Source organism: Lissotriton helveticus, chromosome 1_1, assembly GCF_964261635.1.
Source record: "Lissotriton helveticus chromosome 1_1, aLisHel1.1, whole genome shotgun sequence".
Lineage (NCBI taxonomy): Eukaryota > Metazoa > Chordata > Amphibia > Caudata > Salamandridae > Lissotriton > Lissotriton helveticus.
The window spans coordinates 1,830,572,700-1,830,592,585 of NC_136057.1; the positions used below are offsets into that span (position 1 = coordinate 1,830,572,700).

Sequence of the window (19,886 nt, forward strand, 5' to 3'; positions counted from 1 at the left end):
ACTTTCCTGATAACTTGCATTGGTATAAAATGCATTTGGAAAAAAACAAAAGCATTAACAAGTCTAACAAAATTAATCAGATTTCCTTCGCTTACTTAGGGAGCATGAAACGTGGGAATCCAGTGAAATAGGGAGGTCATCTCCCTCAAAATGCCATCAATTAAGCACTACATTTCCTGCTTTAAGCATGTCACTTACAAATCATCTACATCATGCGTTTAAGTCTAATTAGTTTAACTGAAGCCAACAAACCCTTCGACATTAAATGCATTTAAGTGCTTGGTGCATGGCTCCCCTGACTAGTTTTGACGGCGCACCAAGGAGCCACGGCACACAGATTGGGAACCACTGGCTTAGAGCATGGAGAGGGATCCCTGGCAGGGTAAAGAGAGGAGATGAGGAACTACCCAGATAACCTTGTGGTCTACTGTGCAGGTCTGGCCACATGATGGAGCTTAATTAAATTAATGAAAACGTGTTGTTTCTGTTTACAACCAGCAAGCAGTGGCAAAATCACAGTTTGAGTACCTTGAACAGCAAGCACAGGCGCGGGGCATGATAGGATGGTCCGAATACCCTTATTTCTGTAATTTTCTGCAGAACTAGATCCCCAACTTTAGGGATCCAGCCAGAAGTCATTGGTTGCTCCTTCACTTTGTCATTGGCAGAACATTTAGTATTCAAATTCGAGTGCTCATTTCTGAAGTCTTATAATTCCTACAAGACAGCAAAATATTCAGTGATGTCAAAGTGCACATGGACCGCTGCTGTGCCAGGGGTAACAAGATCTGGAACATATATCTGGAACCAGAATAGGAGCTCATAGGGGCTACAACCACCAAAAGAACTTCTATCTAGGCAGATTATTTAAAGCTCTATGGACTCCATACAGGTGAGGGATCCATCTCCAACCTGCCCCAACACTCTAGCTGTGAGGGGCTGCTTTAAGTCATAGTTTTTCCGCTCCACTATTACATTTCCCTCAGGATGATAGGAAGAGGAATAATGCACAACAACACCCAGGGTGCCCATAGTATCCTGATAATCTTAGAGGCAAAGGCTGGTCCCTGGTCTGGGTGGAATGCTGCTACTGCATATGTACCAATAAAGATTTGCAAATCTTTATTAACAGTTTAAACGTCAGCCGATCGCTGTTGCCACCGCATAGAAATCGAGAACATGAATCAACACTCAATAAAATAAATGAAAACACACCATTTGAGTAGAGTGGTCCACAATGATCCGAATACACACAATTTAGTGGTTTATTAGATACTAGAAGGGGTGTCTGAGATAGACGGGCTATGATCAAACTTCTAGCTTGCTGGAAAATGTCACAGCAAAGGGCATATTGTTTAGTCTGTTTATAAAGACCCTGCCACCAGTAGCGATTCTGTATCAAAGAAACTGTAGCCGCCACATTAGCATGGGCAGACGCTGGTTTCTCGTGTGCAGCAATTATTAACTGTAACCTGCTGTCCTGGTTGGCTATCACTTGATATCCATCCCGGGAATGCATACAAATCAACTGTTTTGGGCACTCAACAGACAGGAGTATTTTTTGGGGAAAGGTTTTAGGTAGGGGCATGTCACTAGCTGAAGTTGGAACCACAGCCTTAATGTCCCCATCTTTTCTCGTATGTGAATGAGTAATCGCAGCCACTAAGACTGTCTTAACTGCCACTTTGGTAGGTTCATCAGCCAGTGAATTCCCTACAATGTGTACACCAACACGTTGATGGCCCAATGTGTGAATAACATGATCTGCCACTTTTCCCCAGATGCAACTTATGTTTGAGTGTGTTACCTTTAGAATCTCTACTTCCATTCAAGCGCCAATAGTGTAAATTATCATTGTAGCCCTGGACGCAGTAATAGGAATCCAACACTTTAAGTGTCAGGAATCCAGGGTCCGTATTCTGCGGTGCCAGAACCAAAGCTTTCAATTTAGCCAATTGACCAGTACAGTCACCTAAAGTTTCTGTACATGGTTTTTGCGCCTGAAAATCACCATCTTACATTACTCTCTTCACGGCAGCGCATGCTGCTGGCTGAGCTGAACGATCATTATAGATAATAAAGTCGTACTGATCTAGAGGTAACATTTTATTTGAAATGGGGTATTCCTGGTCATACTGAAGAAATCTCTGTGCTCGAGTCAAAGACATAATCTACATCAGTAGCTATCAAGGAGGTGTCCCACTGGATCTATTGTGGATGTAAGGCTTTAGCCTTAGGAATGCTTGCCTTTGTGACAGTCTCTAAGGCTGGAATATAAGTTTCCCCTGAACCAATGGATGCTCCTTACGGACATCTATTTGAACTGCAGTCAGAATTTTTTTAATGAATGCAAAGCGCATTTCTGCATTAGAATATAAATGTGATTTACATGCAATCAGCACTGTCCCGCCTTCATTAAAGGTAATGTATGAATAGCCAGTAGAACCTGCATTGGTGTGGATGACTACATTAGTTTTGTTTATGTGAGTATGTAGGTGTTTGGATGCAAGCATGTGTGTTTGCAATGTTCTGAGAATAGTAGTATGATCTGAAGTACAATGTTTGTCTGAAAAATTTGGAAAAATGTAATCGTACAACCATTCAACCCTCTGTGCATAATCTGGTATGTTCTTCTACCATAGTTGAGAAAGCCTAAAAGTGGTTGCAAATTTTTTAAAGCATTTGGCGGTGGGAGAAGAGCACATTTCTCTAGGAAGTGCTGGGCAAGGTGTCGGCCTTCATTTGATAATTCATATCCTAAAATTAGGTCACTACAAATGCAATTTTAGATTTTCTTTTTATTTCATTTGTAGCCATGTTCAGCAAATCCCGAAATTATGTGATCTACTCTGGTCAATTGTGTTTTTAAACAACCATCTGTGAGGTAAATATCAACCTATGATAGCGCTTCTAGGTCAGTTTCTTGTAAAATTGATGTTGAACGGGCAGTAAATAGACCTGGACTGTCCTTATAGCCTTGTGGGAGCCTAAAAATGTTTCTTTGGGCCCCTAAAGTCCTAAACACCATAAAATGTCTGCTTTCAGGCGCTATACTTTGACAGAAAAAAAACATTGAAAATGTTCAATGTAGTTTTGTATTTCTTGCGCAGTGTTGTTCATCAAAGCTGTGCTATGTGAATTTTGTATTGCAAAAGTGCATGCGTGACTGTTTGAATGTCTATAGTCTAAGACTAAACAATACGAATGATCAGGATTAGCTACAGAAAATAGAGGATTATTTATTGGAGGGATGCAAGGCTCAATTTTGTCATGATATTCAAATGGTGAATTTCCCCAATGGGTTGTCTAGTTTCATGCTTAATTCGATATTGTGTTTGCACTTGCGAGCTGGACCTTGTGGGTATAATATGATAAGGCGAGTCCTTATCCCAGCCTGCTTGATTGCGATATAATTCAGGGGCTTGTTTTGACTGCAAACGCCATTTTTAATGAATGGAATTCAAAGAAGGTAAGCACTTAAGTGGGGTGATCCTTTTCAAGGTTCAAGCTTGAACAACCTACAGGCATAAATAGATGCTTCCTATTAAGCTGAGGAGGATGGATCATTTTCACCACTGTCGGCTCCATGTAGAGGCGAAAAGGAGCCTTGGGCACACGCAAGAAAACTACTCTGGAGATCCATTAAATAAGTATCTGACGTAAAATGTTGGTGGTGCCACGTTATATGATTCCTGCAAATATAACAGGACTGTGTATTAGACCAACAAAAACTTCAGAATATAGGGACTCTGTCCACAAATACCATCCAAGAGCAATAGTGGTTTTCAGCTAGCTCACAGTACCACATCTAACCCCTAAACCAACCAGGGTAACAGATGTTGTTGGCAACCTCGAACATGACACTCTGATTCCCAAGGAATCCATGGAAACTGAGCTAACCCCTTTGTTTGCCACTCTTGCACACCGAAGGTAAACACAAGAAAGATACAATGCATTTTCAAACATTTATTGATATGATCGTATTCTTGCATAAAAAGCGTGAGCTGTGATTATCAGAAAGTTGAGCCATGGTACTGCAATCAGCATTGGTAGAATGGTAAATAGGATGAACAACTCAGCCATGTTAATTGTTGAGCATAGCAATGGCTTTATTCTGTCATATCAATTGGGATAGTTTAATCCCCAATCCTTGGTCTTAGGTGTCAGGAAGCTGGTCGCAGTGTACAGGTGATCTCCCTTAGCTGGATGGAGGTTGGAGTCAGCAAAGATGCATCTCAGTCACAGTTTGCAGCGGTTCCATGATAATTCCCATCATTGGAATGCTCCTCTCAAACAGCCTTAGCATGGAAGATGTTTATATAGCAAAACACTGTTTTATCAGCAGCTCATTTGGTTTTGTCTGGCTAAAAGGAAGTGTCTCCTAACGTGCACAGAAAGAAAGGAAAATAGTGACATTGTGTTCTTCATGTACGACCCTGGAACTAACTGTACAGACTACAGGGCATCAATGCATATCGCAAATACACATACGCACATTCACACATTAGAAGAAAAGTAAAAAAGTAGAGAAGTGGGGCAAAGAGCACCATGAAAAAGAGATGTCAACTTAAGAAGTTAAATCTAATATGGAAAATACATGCAAGTCATACCAAAGCAATTTTAGCGTCTATGATACCGCCAGTGCCCTTCCACCCCAAATTGATGTGAAACTATTAACTGATGTGACCAGAAATTGGTCAGCCAGGCACCCCACATCAGCAAATTTAGGGATTTCCTAAACATTTATATATGAGGGCAAGACATCCTTTAAAGAGCTTTATGGTTAGGTGTAGGAATTAAATAACTCTCAGCTATGTCAGTTATAGTTATTGTCAATACCTCCATGTAAACACACCAGAAATCTAAGCAGCTTTGTCTTGTAGTTTGTCGATTGGAGATGTATGCTTGCGATGTTCACAATAACTGTCCAAATTGAGAAACGTTGATAATGATGTATTTTAAAATAAAAAGTTTATAATTTTCCAATATGTTAGAGAAACTGTGCAGAGTTCATGATGCCAAGGAGCTGATTCCTTTCCGCCCAGACCTGAAGATAGACTCGGTGCGCACAGAAGAGTTGGAGGTGAGGCACTTGTGGCTACCTATCAAGAGATTTGTTGAAATGTGTAGCTGTGGTAAAGTTTTTAAGAAAGTTCTAGGCCAAAATTACAAGTGGGGTGGGTGGTGTGTGGGTCATAACACTCCCAGTGCGTATGAACAACACAGGATGAGGTATTTAGCAGATGCTGTAAACAACTGCTGTTCCCATTTCTTTCCTAGAAATGGGGCATAACATGGAATGTGGTGCTTACTTCATTAAATTCGACATATATTAGTGTTTGCTTGGTACTTTCCTCTAACTACGTTTTGACACATTTGACCTGGAAAAGTTTACCGCAAAATCTGGAGGACTGATGTGTTCCACTGACGTGTGGTTAAAGGAGTTACCTTACACCTCGAAATTTAACAGCCCAATCATAATTGGTTCAAGTTAATGGGCTCTGTCTCCAAGAAATGGGGAAGAAACACGCAGTGACAACTGAAGGTATATGAAAAACCTTATACTGTAAGATTTTTATTTGATTATGTTAAGTGAGTGACCCCCTGTTCTCTGATTAATTCATTATTAGACTACATCATATTACAGCAAAAAAAAAATATTTGTTCTACCCATTTAGAAATTTACCATAATAGACTCATGTTTAGCTTAGAAGTAGTCTTACTCAGGCACATTGAGTAATACATGTCTGCGAGCCAGAGCTCTGTTCTTACTGTGTCCGATTGGTCCTATGCCACAGAGCAGCCATTTTGGTTTGACTGTTGGGTTGAAGTAGCCCATTTGATCTCCTTCAACAAGGCTGAGTTTAGTGACCTCAAAGTTTGCTCAACACACCTCAATCAACAGAAATTTTTAAAAAGTGCTAGATGGATCCTGAATGTACCTGGCACTAAATGGACATTCCTAGGAAAGAGCGATGAGATATTATGTTAGCAGGCACTGGCAGATGGCCAGTTCGCCCAGGGGACTATTAGGTTTATAGAGCGCAAGGCCCTAGTGTACTTTTTATAGGCGCTAGGAAATGTAATGTTTGTAGTGTGATTTATGCACCTTGATTTATGCTTATAGATGTGCTTTTATGCTTACTAGGTTTTACCTATTGTCTTATGTTTTCTACTGTGGTCTAGGTTTGATTTATTCCCTACTGCAGGTTATGTTACTAAGTTTATTTCCTAATGCAAATGATGTTTAGGAGTTGTGGTCTACTAGATTTAGGATTATGAGGTTGGTGCAGAATAGAGTTCTCGCCTTATGTGCTACTGTGCCTGTTCTTTGATGTAATTATGTATGCGAGGAGCTTCTATGCACGATGGGGCTGCAGAACGGGAGGGCTCACTGATTATTGCAGAATGACTCTGGAGACGCCACGCCAGACCTGCCACTCACCCCCTCTGAAGACATGCGGACACTGACCCTGTCCTCCTACCGCTTCACGGCATAGATTACACACCCTATGCTTTGGGAATTTTGGGGACCGACTGAACTTAACACCAAGGTCTCAGCCCCCCTGCCTGACCTTAAGTTGGCAGCCTCAGTCGGACTCTCCACGATGCTCTAATGCTCCTGGACAAAAGAACTGGTCAGCGTCCTGAGCTTAACCACATCCCTCACCTGACCTTGATCCTGCTCTCCCTCCTGGACATGTACTCTGAACCTTCCCTCGACCGGAGAGACCCTGCTATTTGTCCGATGTCCGGTGGAGCTACCTGTTAGCTGAAGAGGAGATGCGTTGTGGATTCACCCTCGCCCGTCACCTACCCACCCGGATTTTGGGCAGACTTTCCTTCGTCTCTCTGTCGTTTTCCCCTCCTACCCTTTCACCCCACCCCATTCCCCCTCTACGCTCCTGTCAGGAATTTACAAATCGCATCTATCTATGTTCCTAAATTGGTGAATGGTGGAAAAACAATAGTGAAGCCTTGTCGGGTAAATGTTTGGTACCCGTGTAGTACTAAATAGATTCCTTTCAGCACCATGTAAATAGATTCAGGTAATAGTGGGTTATAGGTCCTTCCCAAGATGGCTGCCGCTGTGGCCACTGAAGCCATTTAGAAGTTAGCACGGGAGGGCTAGTTGATGTGTGCCTCGCGCAACATTCTAACTGCGCACTTCAACTGTTCGGGTTTCTGAGGTAGCAGCTAGAGTTCCACGCTCCGTGTCTATTTTTCATGACAGGAGTTGGTCGAGTTCGTTTAGTCAAATTCTTGAGTCCGCTTAACCGGGCTACTCGCCAAAGTGCGAGAACATTTGTCAAAGATTACTTTTGGGTAAATTCATTGAAGACAGTTTACAGTTCGGGAAGAAATGTTCTTCCGTCAGCTGCAGTGACTGAGTCTACGTTCTTCTCCATCCGCCGTCGTCGTGGGAGTCAATTCGCCCTGCTGAAGTTCGACAGGTTTTCCTTCAGAGAAGGTTCCACAGACTCCTTGACCTCCTGCGGAGTGTTCGAGAGAAACAGTAAGCCAGCGGCAGCTTCCCCCCTTGAACCCCCTTTGCCAGCAAACTATATACTGAGTAATTACTCCCTTCTTGCGCTTTCCCTGCTCTTTTCCTTTCCCCGTCTTGCCTCCCTTGTTCCTTTTTGCGCGTTAAAGACCACTCAGCATTGGGACCTTGGAGCCGCATGTTTGCTGCAAGACACTACAGAACCCCAGTTGGGGCAAATACAGAGAGCTTACAGGTAAAGAGAGAGTGAGAGGGTATTAGTTTATAGTTCGCAACTCACAGGAAAGGTCATGCAGTAATGTTAGTCTCTGTCTCACAGGCATGAAGCTCCCTGAATGTTTCTACACATCCTAATGAAGAGTAGCAATACCTCTGGGAACCACTGGTAGGATAAGATTTGATTATTACATAGAGTGAGAATATTGGTAGGTGGAAGTTGTTGTTTATTCTTTCCCTCCTTGTTCTGTGCATTAGGCATCTACAGTAACCGAAGTTAAGGTTCAGACTGATCTACCCAATCGGTGAAGGTGCCAGAAGTTCTCAAGGTGTCTCTTCTCTGTCCACTTCCCCTTTTCCCTTTCGCTAGTGGATGCGCCCAAGTGGCGGAGTCACTGGTGGGAGGGTGATTGGGTACAGCATCTACTGCCTCTGCGAAGTTTGGAGCCTTCTGACAGATTGAAGTGCCCAAGTGTTAACTTCGCCCAGGCAGTATGGCTGAGGGCTTAAATCTAAAAGACTTGGGAGATATTTTAGTGGGGATTCAGAGAGAGATAGGAGCGGTAAGGGAGGAAAATAAAAGTTTAAAATCAGAATTGGAGGCTTCTCGACAAGAAACTAGAGTGTTGGCTCAGAAGATGGATGGATTAGTAATGGGAAATCCCGTTCAGGTTCCTTCCCCGTTCAATATCAGTCCTGTAAGTTCAGATCCTAAGTCGGTAGCTCAAGTAATCCACTCAGTCTCCCCTTTAATTCCTCTAGGAGCCCCAGAGAGATTTTCGGGGGATCCACAAAAGGCCCAGCTCTTTTTAACTCAATGCTCCCTTCACTTCATGTGCCGCCCAACCCTTTTTCCCGATGCTCAATCTAGAGTAGCATTTATTTTGTCCTATCTCAGTGGGGATGCTGCCAATTGGGCCATGCCCTTGGTGAGCGAAGATGACCCAATCCTTTGTGATTTTGCTAAATTTAAAACTGAGTTTCTCAGGATTTTTGACAGGAGAAGGATTTCTCAGGCCACTGATAATGAGTTGCTGGAATTGCGTCAGGGCTCTAAAGACTTGATATCATATCTGACGCAATTTAACAAGTTAATTGTGGAAACCAATTGGCCAGAAGAGAAACGGGCTGCTTTATTTTATCGAGGTCTGAAAGATGAGATCAAGGACACCTTGGCACAAGTTCCAAATCGGCCCACTGAGTTGTCCGCATTGGTGGATTTAGTGTTGGAATTGGATTTTCGTAACTCAGAGCGTAAGGGAGAAAAGAGGAAAGATTGGAGGGTAAATTTTCCTCTGTTCGATCGGGCCCGGTTTGAGAAAGGTTCCGGAGGAAGTAATGAAGCTGAACCCATGCAAATTGGAGCCGTTCGTGGGCCATTGAGCAAAGAAGAGAAAGAGCAAAGGCGTTTAAAGAAATTGTGTCTTTATTGTGGGATCTCTGGTCACTTCGTGAAGGAATGCCCTAAACGCCCAAAAGTACCTTTTAAGGGAAACAAGGTGAGCCATCAGTAGGCGGAGTCGCTCTGGTGGTGCAAGAGAACAAGACGACTCCGGAATCTCATTTAATCCTTAACACTTTACAGTCGTGCATCCCACACGTAATCCTTCACATGACCTTAAAATTCCGTGGACGACAGGTTTCTGGAGTGGCTATCATGATAGACTCCGGGGCCACAGGAAATTTTTGTGATATCAAGTATGCTCGAAGCATGGGAATCCAAGCCATAAAAAAGGAAAGACCAGAACCTGTGAGAGCCGTTGATGGAACCAATTTATCGTCTGGGCCAATTATCAGTCATACGGAAGAATTGGAGCTGATTCAAGCGGATGGGCATAGAGAAGTGATGCAATTCAACCTAATTGACGCCCCTCAGTTTCAATTGATCTTGGGATTACCTTGGCTGGCTACACACAATCCGACCATTGATTGGGCGAATCAAACAGTCAGTATGCAGTCAAGTTTCTGTCTGGAACATTGTTTTGGACACCAAGAACCCTCAGTGGAGTCTTCCCTCGCTTCTTTACTATCTTTTGGAGGTCAGTCAATTTGTGTAATTGCTGCCGGAGAAATTCCCCCCGAATATCGGGACTTGGAAATGGTTTTTAGTGAACGGGAAGCAGAGGTGCTACCACCGCATCGTTCTTACGATTGTACGATTGACCTGGTCCCAGGAGCGGTACTGCCTTGTAGTCGGATTTATGCCCTGACTGAAGCGGAAAATGACCATCTCAAGGAGTATCTGGACCGTTATCTGGCCAATGGGTTCATCAGACCCTCTCAGTCTCCAGTATCCTCCCCGTTATTTTTCATTCCAAAGAAGCAAGAAGGAAGTCTGAGAACTTGTATTGACTATCGTGCCTTGAATTTAGTCACCATCAAGAATCGATACCCCCTGCCTTTAATTGCTGTTCTTCTGGACCAACTCAAAGAAGCACAGATTTTCACCAAGCTGGACTTGCGAGGAGCATACCACTTGGTGCGGATGAAGGAGGGGCACGAGTGGAAGACGGCCTTTCGTACCAAATTTGGCCTCTTCGAATATTGTGTAATGCCCTTTGGGCTATGTAACGCACCTGCTGTGTTTCAGCATTTCATTAATGACATTCTAAGTGATTTGATTGACAAGGTGGCTATTGTCTATCTGGATGATATTTTGATCTACTCTCAGAACACACGAGACCATCCCAAGCATGTCAGAATGGTGTTGGAACGTTTGAGAACACATCATTTATATGTAAAATTGGAAAAGTGTGTCTTTCATGCAACCACGGTGGAGTTTCTAGGATTCGTCCTTTCTCCACATGGAATTACCATGGACCAAGGAAAAGTGCAAGCTGTTAAAGACTGGCCAGCACCACAGAATATCAAGGAGATACAGCGATTTCTGGGATTCGCTAACTTCTATCGGCGCTTCATTCAGAGTTTTTCGCACTTGATCGCACCTATCACTCGATTACTCAAGAAAGGGGTGCGGTTCGAGTGGACCAGAGAGGCAGCTCTAGCATTTGGTCACCTCAAAGAAAGATTTGTGTCGGCCCCAATCCTTTTGCATGCCAATCCAGAAGAACCTTTCTTCGTAGAAGCAGATGCGTCAGATCAGGCAATCGGAGGTGTTCTTTCCCAACGACATTCCCAGACTGGTCAGTTGCATCCAGTAGCGTATCGCTCCCGAAAATTAAATCCAGCGGAACTGAATTACACGATTGCAGAAAAAGAATTGTTGGCGATTAAGGACGCCTTTGAGGATTGGAGGCATTATCTGCTGGGAGCTAAGCATACTGTGACCGTGTTTACTGATCACAAGAATCTACAATTCTTGAAATCCGCAAAGACCCTAACTCCTCGACAGCTACGCTGGTCCTTGTACTTTGCAGATTTTGATTTTGTGCTCACTTTTCGCCCTGGAACAAAGAATGGTAAGGCTGATGCACTTTCCCAGTTGAATACTGAAGATAGTGAACATCCTGTTGAATCTCAACCTATAATTCCTGAGACTAAGATCATTGGTGTTCTTTCCCTGAGCAACTTTCAAGAAGAGGTGCGGAAAGGGATATCTCCAGAAGAAATTCAGAAGTGGGTTCAATCGGGTGAAGGGAGAGAGTTAAACCAAAGTTTACCCTACTACAAAGGAGCATTGTATCTCCCGACAATTACTCTTCAACAAAGGGCCTTGCAAAGCTGCCATGATCATCCTTTGGCCGGTCATAAAGGAGTTTCTAAGACTATGGATTTAGTTCAGCGCTATTTTTGGTGGCCTGGGTTGTCCTCTCATGTCAAGCAATATGTACAATCTTGTGAATTGTGTGCCCGGGGTAAACCTAGTCGGCAAGCTCCACAAGGGTTTCTGCAACCCCTCCCTACTCCGACCCATCCATGGCATACGGTATCAATGGATTTGATTGTAGATTTACCAGTTAGTAAGGGATTCGATTCTATCTTGGTGATTGTGGATACCTTCACCAAGATGAGTCACTTTATTGCCATGTCCGGTACCCCTACTGCTCCAGAGTTAGCACAAGCATTTAGCGAGCACATTGTAAAATTACATGGGGTCCCTAAGATAGTGGTTTCAGATCGAGGTCCTCAGTTCATCTCCCGTTTCTGGCAAGCCTATCTTAAGGGTTTGGGAATTGAGAGGAGGTTATCTACCAGCTATCACCCTGAGTCGGATGGACAGACGGAGAGAATTAACCAAGAACTGGAACAGTATCTCCGTTTGTTTCTTCTCGAGAGAGGTAGTGACTGGTCAGATCACTTGTGGATGGCAGAATTTGCTAGTAATAATGCTAAAAGTGTTTCTACAGGTTACTCGCCTTTTTATTTGAATTCTGGGCGCCATCCCAATCCATTCTGCCCTCAGGAAGATTTAGAAGTCCCAGCAGCTCAGACCTTGTTGACAGATATGTCCACCTTACATAGATCTGCAGAGGAAAATTTGATAAAAGCTAAACAAGCTTACAAGAAAAGTGCAGACAGACATAGAAAGCCCGCTCCGCACTATCAAGTAGGAGATCAGGTGTGGCTCTCTACAAAGAACCTCCATTTAAAAGGGAATAGGAAATTCCAACCAAGATTTGTGGGTCCCTATTCAGTTGAGCAGGTTTTGGGTCCAGTAACAGTGAGATTAAAATTACCAGCTAAGTTGGGGATCCATCCAGTCTTCCACGTCTCTGTACTAAAAAAGGCTAAACTCCACATGAGGTTGGGTAAACCACCTGAACCCCTTGTTATTTCTGGTCACCCTGAGTATGAGGTACATGACATTCTAGACTCTAAACTCAAGAAGGGTAAGCTATTTTATCTGGTGGATTGGAAGGGGTACGGTCCTGAGGAAAGGTCGTGGGAACCTGCATCTCAAATTCATGCTCCACAACTCCTTAAGAGTTCCATGCACGGAAACCTCTCAAACCTGGACCGATGAATCGGTCTTTGAGAGGGGGTACTGTCAGGAATTTACAAATCGCATCTATCTATGTTCCTAAATTGGTGAATGGTGGAAAAACAATAGTGAAGCCTTGTCGGGTAAATGTTTGGTACCCGTGTAGTACTAAATAGATTCCTTTCAGCACCATGTAAATAGATTCAGGTAATAGTGGGTTTTAGGTCCTTCCCAAGATGGCCGCCGCTGTGGCCACTGAAGCCATTTAGAAGTTAGCACGGGAGGGCTAGTTGATGTGTGCCTCGCGCAACATTCTAACTGCGCACTTCAACTGTTCGGGTTTCTGAGGGAGCAGCTAGAGTTCCACGCTCCGTGTCTATTTTTCATGACAGGAGTTGGTCGAGTTCGTTTAGTCAAATTCTTGAGTCCGCTTAACCGGGCTACTCGCCAAAGTGCGAGAACATTTGTCAAAGATTACTTTTGGGTAAATTCATTGAAGACAGTTTACAGTTCGGGAAGAAATGTTCTTCCGTCAGCTGCAGTGACTGAGTCTACGTTCTTCTCCATCCGCCGTCGTCGTGGGAGTCAATTCGCCCTGCTGAAGTTCGACAGGTTTTCCTTCAGAGAAGGTTCCACAGACTCCTTGACCTCCTGCGGAGTGTTCGAGAGAAACAGTAAGCCAGCGGCAGCTTCCCCCCTTGAACCCCCTTTTCCAGCAAACTATATACTGAGTAATTATTCCCTTCTTGCGCTTTCCCTGCTCTTTTCCTTTCCCCGTCTTGCCTCCCTTGTTCCTTTTTGCGCGTTAAAGACCACTCAGCATTGGGACCTTGGAGCCGCATGTTTGCTGCAAGACACTACAGAACCCCAGTTGGGGCAAATACAGAGAGCTTACAGGTAAAGAGAGAGTGAGAGGGTATTAGTTTATAGTTCGCAACTCACAGGAAAGGTCATGCAGTAATGTTAGTCTCTGTCTCACAGGCATGAAGCTCCCTGAATGTTTCTACACATCCTAATGAAGAGTAGCAATACCTCTGGGAACCACTGGTAGGATAAGATTTGATTATTACATAGAGTGAGAATATTGGTAGGTGGAAGTTGTTGTTTATTCTTTCCCTCCTTGTTCTGTGCATCTACAGTAACCGAAGTTAAGGTTCAGACTGATCTACCCAATCGGTGAAGGTGCCAGAAGTTCTCAAGGTGTCTCTTCTCTGTCCACTTCCCCTTTTCCCTTTCGCTAGTGGATTCGCCCAAGTGGCGGAGTCACTGGTGGGAGGGTGATTGGGTACAGCATCTACTGCCTCTGCGAAGTTTGGAGCCTTCTGACAGCTCCCTTCTTCTCGCCCTCTTCCCCTTTAATGTTTTTCTGTTGAGACCTAGCCATTTGACCGATGCCCGGTAGACCTACCTGATAGCTGAAGAGGAGATGGACCGAGGATTCCCCCTCGGCTGTCACCTAACCAGCCGGACCTTGGACAAACTTTCCCTTCGTCTCTCCGCTGTATCTATACACTACCCCTTTTGCCCTCACCCCCTTTCCATTCCTCACCCCATTTTCCTTTTCTTCCATGCTCCTAAAAAGTTTTTTCTGGTATCCCCTTACCCTTCCTGCTCCATTCACCTTGTTCCCCTATGTTCTTTAAATGCTTTTGTTGATACTTATGTAACTTTTAACTGATGTAATTTGCAACATTATTGTCCCTTATGTAAAGCGCTCTGATTCCATCGGGTCTAGCCAGTGCTATATAATAACTCATTAATTAAATGTGTTCCCATTTAGTACTCTTTCTCCCTTTGTCTACCTCCCTAGCTTCTAGCTCCTATCCTCTCTCCCCTGAATCTACCTGCTAGTCTGCCTAGCCCCCTGTCCTTTGTGCCCTTTGACTAAGCACTCCTTCTCCCCTTGTTGAGGAAAGATCCAATATTTATACTCTGGAGTCTCAGCGTACCCGCTGAGAGAGTCCACTGCTCCAAGGGAGCCACTCACAGCTGAGGTATGGTATTGCACCCTTTGCTAAAGCACTCCCTCTCCCCTTTTTGGGGAAGGATCCAGTATGTAGGCCTGGAGTCTCAGAGACCCCTCTGAGAGAGTCCACTGCGTAAAGGGAGCCTCCCGCAACAGAGATAGGGAAGTGATACCACTTCCCCTGGGATCACTTGCGACTCTTGAGTCAGGGGCTGAATACTTTTAACTAATACAACTTTTGATCTTTGCGACATTTAGTTATTTTAAAAATTACTTGAAGTATGTTGTGTTTTTGTGCACATCTTTTTTCAAACGACCTCACTCACCCCTACCCTTCCACGCACTCCTCCCGAGGGTCCACGCGCTCTCAGGTGGCCGATTTGGGTCTCCTGGACCGCGGGATCAGGCATTCGAGCATCTTTGGCACAGGCGCCATCTTGGGGTAGGAACGGTCGGCGGTCTAGTGCTGAGGGCGACTTGGCCCTCCCACTACAAAATGCCCTCCATATCTCGTACGCGCAGCGGACGAGCGCAGCGGGTGCGCCGATGGCGCGCTGGAGGTGTGCCAGAGGTAAGCCCGTCTGCGCCCGTCCACGCCAGACCGGGCCCTGGGCCTAGCCTCCTACCTACAAACCCTTACATCCCTATAGATTATCCTAGGGACCTCTTATTCCAACTGAATCAGCCCCCTCTGCCCCTCTGCACACACTCAATTACACCTGATGGCCTTTGTAATCACTGTGATTACTGCCCCTATAAACTATCTTCCCCTGAGCCTTGCCCTCTCGCTCAGACTGTTGTTAACATGGCTATGTTAAACTGTCGATCCCTGCCTAAACACGCGCTAGAAATCTATTTACTCTTAGAAGAGCACAAACTAGAGATTCTGTTTCTAACAGAGACGCGGCTATCACCAGACTCCGACCCGGACATCGTTCAGGCGTTGCCCTCGGGCTTCCTTATACAACATCTGGACCGAGCAAAGGGGAGGGGAGGGGGGATAGCCATAATCTACAGAGACAACCTCTCGTGCCGGCTTCACTGCAGCCCTTTATCTGACTGTGAAAATGTCTATTTTGCCATCCAAGTCTCCCCATGTAAATCCCTTTCTGGAGTTCTTATTTATCTCCCCCCAGGTGCTACTGGACAATTTTGCAGCTCACTCTTGGAAACCTCAATGACCCTGGCCAGCATCCTTTCCAACTTTATGATCCTAGGGAATTTAAATATCCATTTTGACAATGCAAAGATAATCTAGCCTCTGAACTGTCATTGGACCTAGCAATGCACCAGCTCCATCTAGGGAGCCATCAACCCACTCATTCACTGGGACATATCTTGGATCCTATTTTTTCTAATATCTCTGATCTTAAAGTGATGGTCCCAATCCCGGTACCGTGGTCCGACCACCTGCTTATCCCGTTTAGCTGGAGTATCCCGACCACCCCCCGCCCCAGACCAGTCTTCCGTAAGCCCACACGTCCCTGGTCTAAACTAGACCCCGACAAATGGAAGCATGTCCTGGAGCTTTCTTCTCCAACCTCAGAGTCAGGCCCTGCATTGTCGGACACCATGTTTTCTGGGTGAATTGAAAACTCCCTGAACATAATCCTCCCAAAAAAACTTTCCCTTACATCCCGGGAAAAAGCCACCTCGCCCTGGTTCACCAAGGAGGTTCGCCTCCTAAAAAAACTTTGTAAAAAGTCTGAAAGGGCATGGAGGAAGGACTATGACTCCAACAGCAAGCAGGACTATAAGCTTACGATTCTTAACTACAAAAAAGCCCTCAAATCGGCGCAAGCTGTATTCTTTGAGGAAAAAATAAGAACCGCCTCCAGCTCGTCAAGAGAAACCTTCCAAATTGTGAAAAAACTTCTCAAAACTCCGGAACCCTCTTGCCCTGTGGACCCTTCAGGCAACCGCTGCAATGAGCTAGCCGAGTTTTTTGATCAGAAGATCCAAAATATTCTGAAACATCTTCCCCTGTATAACCCTGCCGACCTACTTGAATTGTCCCCGCTACCATTACAGAAAGCCAAACCAGGACTGGATACTTTTGCACCAATTACAGAGGATATCCTCTCCCCCATTTTCTAGTCAATTAAAAGTGGCTCCCCGCTAGACCCAGCCCCATTGAACGCCCTAAAACTTGTAGCACCTACCATCCTTGCCCCGATGGCAAACCTGATCAATTCCTCCCTCTCACCTCCAAGCTGGAAGAAGGCTGTTGTTAAGGCCATACTTAAAAAGCCTAACCTTGATCCCTTGGAATTGAACAATTACCGGCCTATCTCCCTCCTGCCAGGTATCAGCAAGGTGGCAGAAAAATTTATCAACGGTCAGCTATCTACCTTCCTCGAATCAAGTGAACTACTCAAGCCCTCACAGACGGGCTTTCGCCCGGGTCAGGGCACAGAGACTGCGATGATCGCGGTAGTTGAAGAGGCCAGGAAGATCATCCATTCAGGAGGATCAGTGGCAGTGATCCTCCTGGATCTGAGTGCGGCCTTTGACACCATCAACCACCTTACGCTGGTTCACCGGCTTAGGGACCTAGGTATCTCCGGACTCGCCCTATCCTGGCTGAGATCTTTTCTACACAGCCGCTCGTTCCAGGTGGCTGAGGGGAATCACATCTCTAAAACGACCCTAGTACACTGTGGAGTTCCTCAGGGCTCATCCCTGAGCCCTACGCTCTTTAACGTGTCCCCCCTCGAAAAAACTGTCACCCTATATGGAATCAAGCTTCTGACCTATGCCGATGACACCCAGCTCGTTGTGTCACTTAGTCAACAGGACCACCCTTCCATCGATCTGTATTCCTGTCTTAGGGACATAACCAGCTGGATGGACAGGTCCCACCTAAAACTGAACGGTGATAAGACGGAGATCCTGGTCATGGGCAACCCGTCACTCTTTCGCCCAGAGACCTTGTGGCCCCCCTGCATGGGTCCGCACCCGACCCCAAAATCTGACATCAAAAGCCTTGGGATCTGGCTGGACCAAGAGCTTACACTTAAAACCCAAGCGAGGAAAACGGCCGGAGCTTGCTACGGCCTCCTCCGTACCTCCCGCAAAATCTTACCTCTGCTCCCCATTCAGTCCAGGAAGCTCCTGATTCAGGGCCTAATATTCTCCAGACTAGACTATGGCAATACCCTCCACCTCGGTGCCCCAAAGAAAGTGACAGCCAAACTTCAGGTTGTGCAAAACACGGCTGCCCGGATTCTCACAGGCGCCAACAACCGCTGTTCGGCCAAACCAGCCCTCAGAGAACTTCACTGGCTGCCAATACTTGAAAGAGTCCATTTTAAGGCCCTTTGCACAACACACAATATTCTGCATGGGAAGGCTCCCCCCATTCTAAAAGACCTCATTGTCCCCTATACAACTAACAAAATACTTCGGTCCACACACCTCCACCTGACTTTAACACCCAGGATCAAAAGGGCTCGATCAGGAGGCCGTCTGTTCTCGTATAATGCCTCCAAATTGTGGAACTCACTCCCTCTGGACATTCGTTCTCAGTCCAACCTTCTTTCTTTCCGTAGACTCCTAAAGACCTGGCTGTTCCCTTAATTCTCCTTCTTTCTCGCTCGTTCCTATCATTAGCGCTTTGACGCTCACGGGCAGCCATGCGCTCTAGAAATCTTTAAACATAAACATAAACATAAACATCACAGCTTACTGGACTTTGGACGTTGCTTTGACTCGTCTACCGGTTTGTGTCCCCGTCGCCCTTCCCCTCCTCTTTCCTTGCGATGTCCTTCACCCTCCTCCTCTTTCCCGCCTTTATTACCTATCTACTTCCCCAGCTCCTTCCCCCCTCCACTGAATCTTTCCCCTTGCTTGCTTTTCCCCTTTCGTATTTGTGCTTATTGTTTATCTTGACCTTACAAGTAACTATGTTGCCATGCTCTAATAACTGTGTAACATTTGTAACGATGTAACAGGTAACTACAATCTGATGTTCATGTTAAGCGCTCTGAAACCTCCAGGTCTAGCCAGCGCTATATAAAACCTTTAAAATAAATCAAATAAAATAAAGTGAAGAGGGTGGATTGTTATTACTCTGTATTACAGCCTGCAGGTATTTATTTTATTAGATGGAATCACACAATTTACCCATGTAGGCAAGGGTGTTGGTGTTGATTACCCCCCTGCCAAGCCATGGGTTTAGAAGATTTGCACTGTGTGAATCCTTGTCATATTCATTTAGGAGAGATTTTATGTTGCCTTACCATCTATATTTGTGCATACTTTTATAATTTTATGACTGCATGTCTCATGATTACCTTCTGGAAAAGCTTAAACTCAATACATAAGGGGGCATATTTGCAATCCCCTTTTGCAACTGGAGCATCACTTTTTGTGATGCACCGGTGGCATAGCGGCATTTCCCATATATACAAGGTGGCGCTTAGCCACTTAGCCTGGCTTAATGCCACCTTGTAAATATGCCCCTTTCCGTCAAAGTCCTTTGCGTCAAAGGAGCGTGCAATGGGTGTTGCAATGGGCGTTTCACTGCAACACCCATTGCTTTTTGACACTGCCCCAGATTTACAAGCGAAAACTGGTATTAGGATGGCGATACAAGGAAAAAATAGAAATTTCTCCTCATTTTGTGTCTTTCTTGCAGCACACATAGAAAGAGCAACACGCCATTATTGATTGTTTATGTGAAGGAAGGTGTCCCTTCCTGCAAATAAACAATCGCCCCTGCAGTGTAGGCCCCCTTGCAACATGGCGGCAGGGTGCCTGCGCTGGTTCTAGGCAGCTTTTTTGCACCAGTGCCTGGGGAAAAAAAGGGGCCTGTTTATTATGAAAAGTTACGAAAAAGGCAAAAGGCCTAATTTATTTATTAATACAACATATGTTATAGCAAATAGGCCTTTAGGGGTGGATTGATTTTGCACCGTGTTAAAGACTGAAGTCAGGTATTTTGTTACCTGAAATCTCGCAGAAAGGGTTTTGATGGTGGTTACCCTTCTGACAATCTCATGGGGTAGGTTTGCACTGTAATATGCCTTGCTAGAATCTCTTCGAAAGGCCAGACCGGCTCAGCAGTCTGCTTGGGTTTTGTAATAAAAATAATAATATATTATAGTAATTATATTAAATACATCCATATATAAATATGTATGCATTTAGGTACATAAAGGGTATTTGGGTCAGTCCTCTTCTGCCATTGGTCTTTCTGAGTGTCATTTACACTCTGCTTCCATCCATGACAGATCACTGCATGGGGTAATGGTGGAGTCCTCACCAGTCTTTGGTTATCTTGCCCTCTGAATGTTGACGTTTTCTGATCACATGCT

The 19,886-nt window shown here is 44.9% G+C and overlaps 1 protein-coding gene across 1 annotated transcript in view; it reads left to right on the plus strand.

Moving 5' to 3' along the window:
• LOC144765655 (guanylyl cyclase C-like) overlaps nucleotides 1–19,886 on the plus strand; it is a 577,462-nt gene that overhangs the window by 410,471 nt on the left and 147,105 nt on the right. The window contains exon 19 of the mRNA XM_078650332.1: nucleotides 4,995–5,083. Coding sequence (XP_078506458.1) covers nucleotides 4,995–5,083 — 89 coding nt within the window. The remainder of the gene's footprint in view (nucleotides 1–4,994; nucleotides 5,084–19,886) is intronic.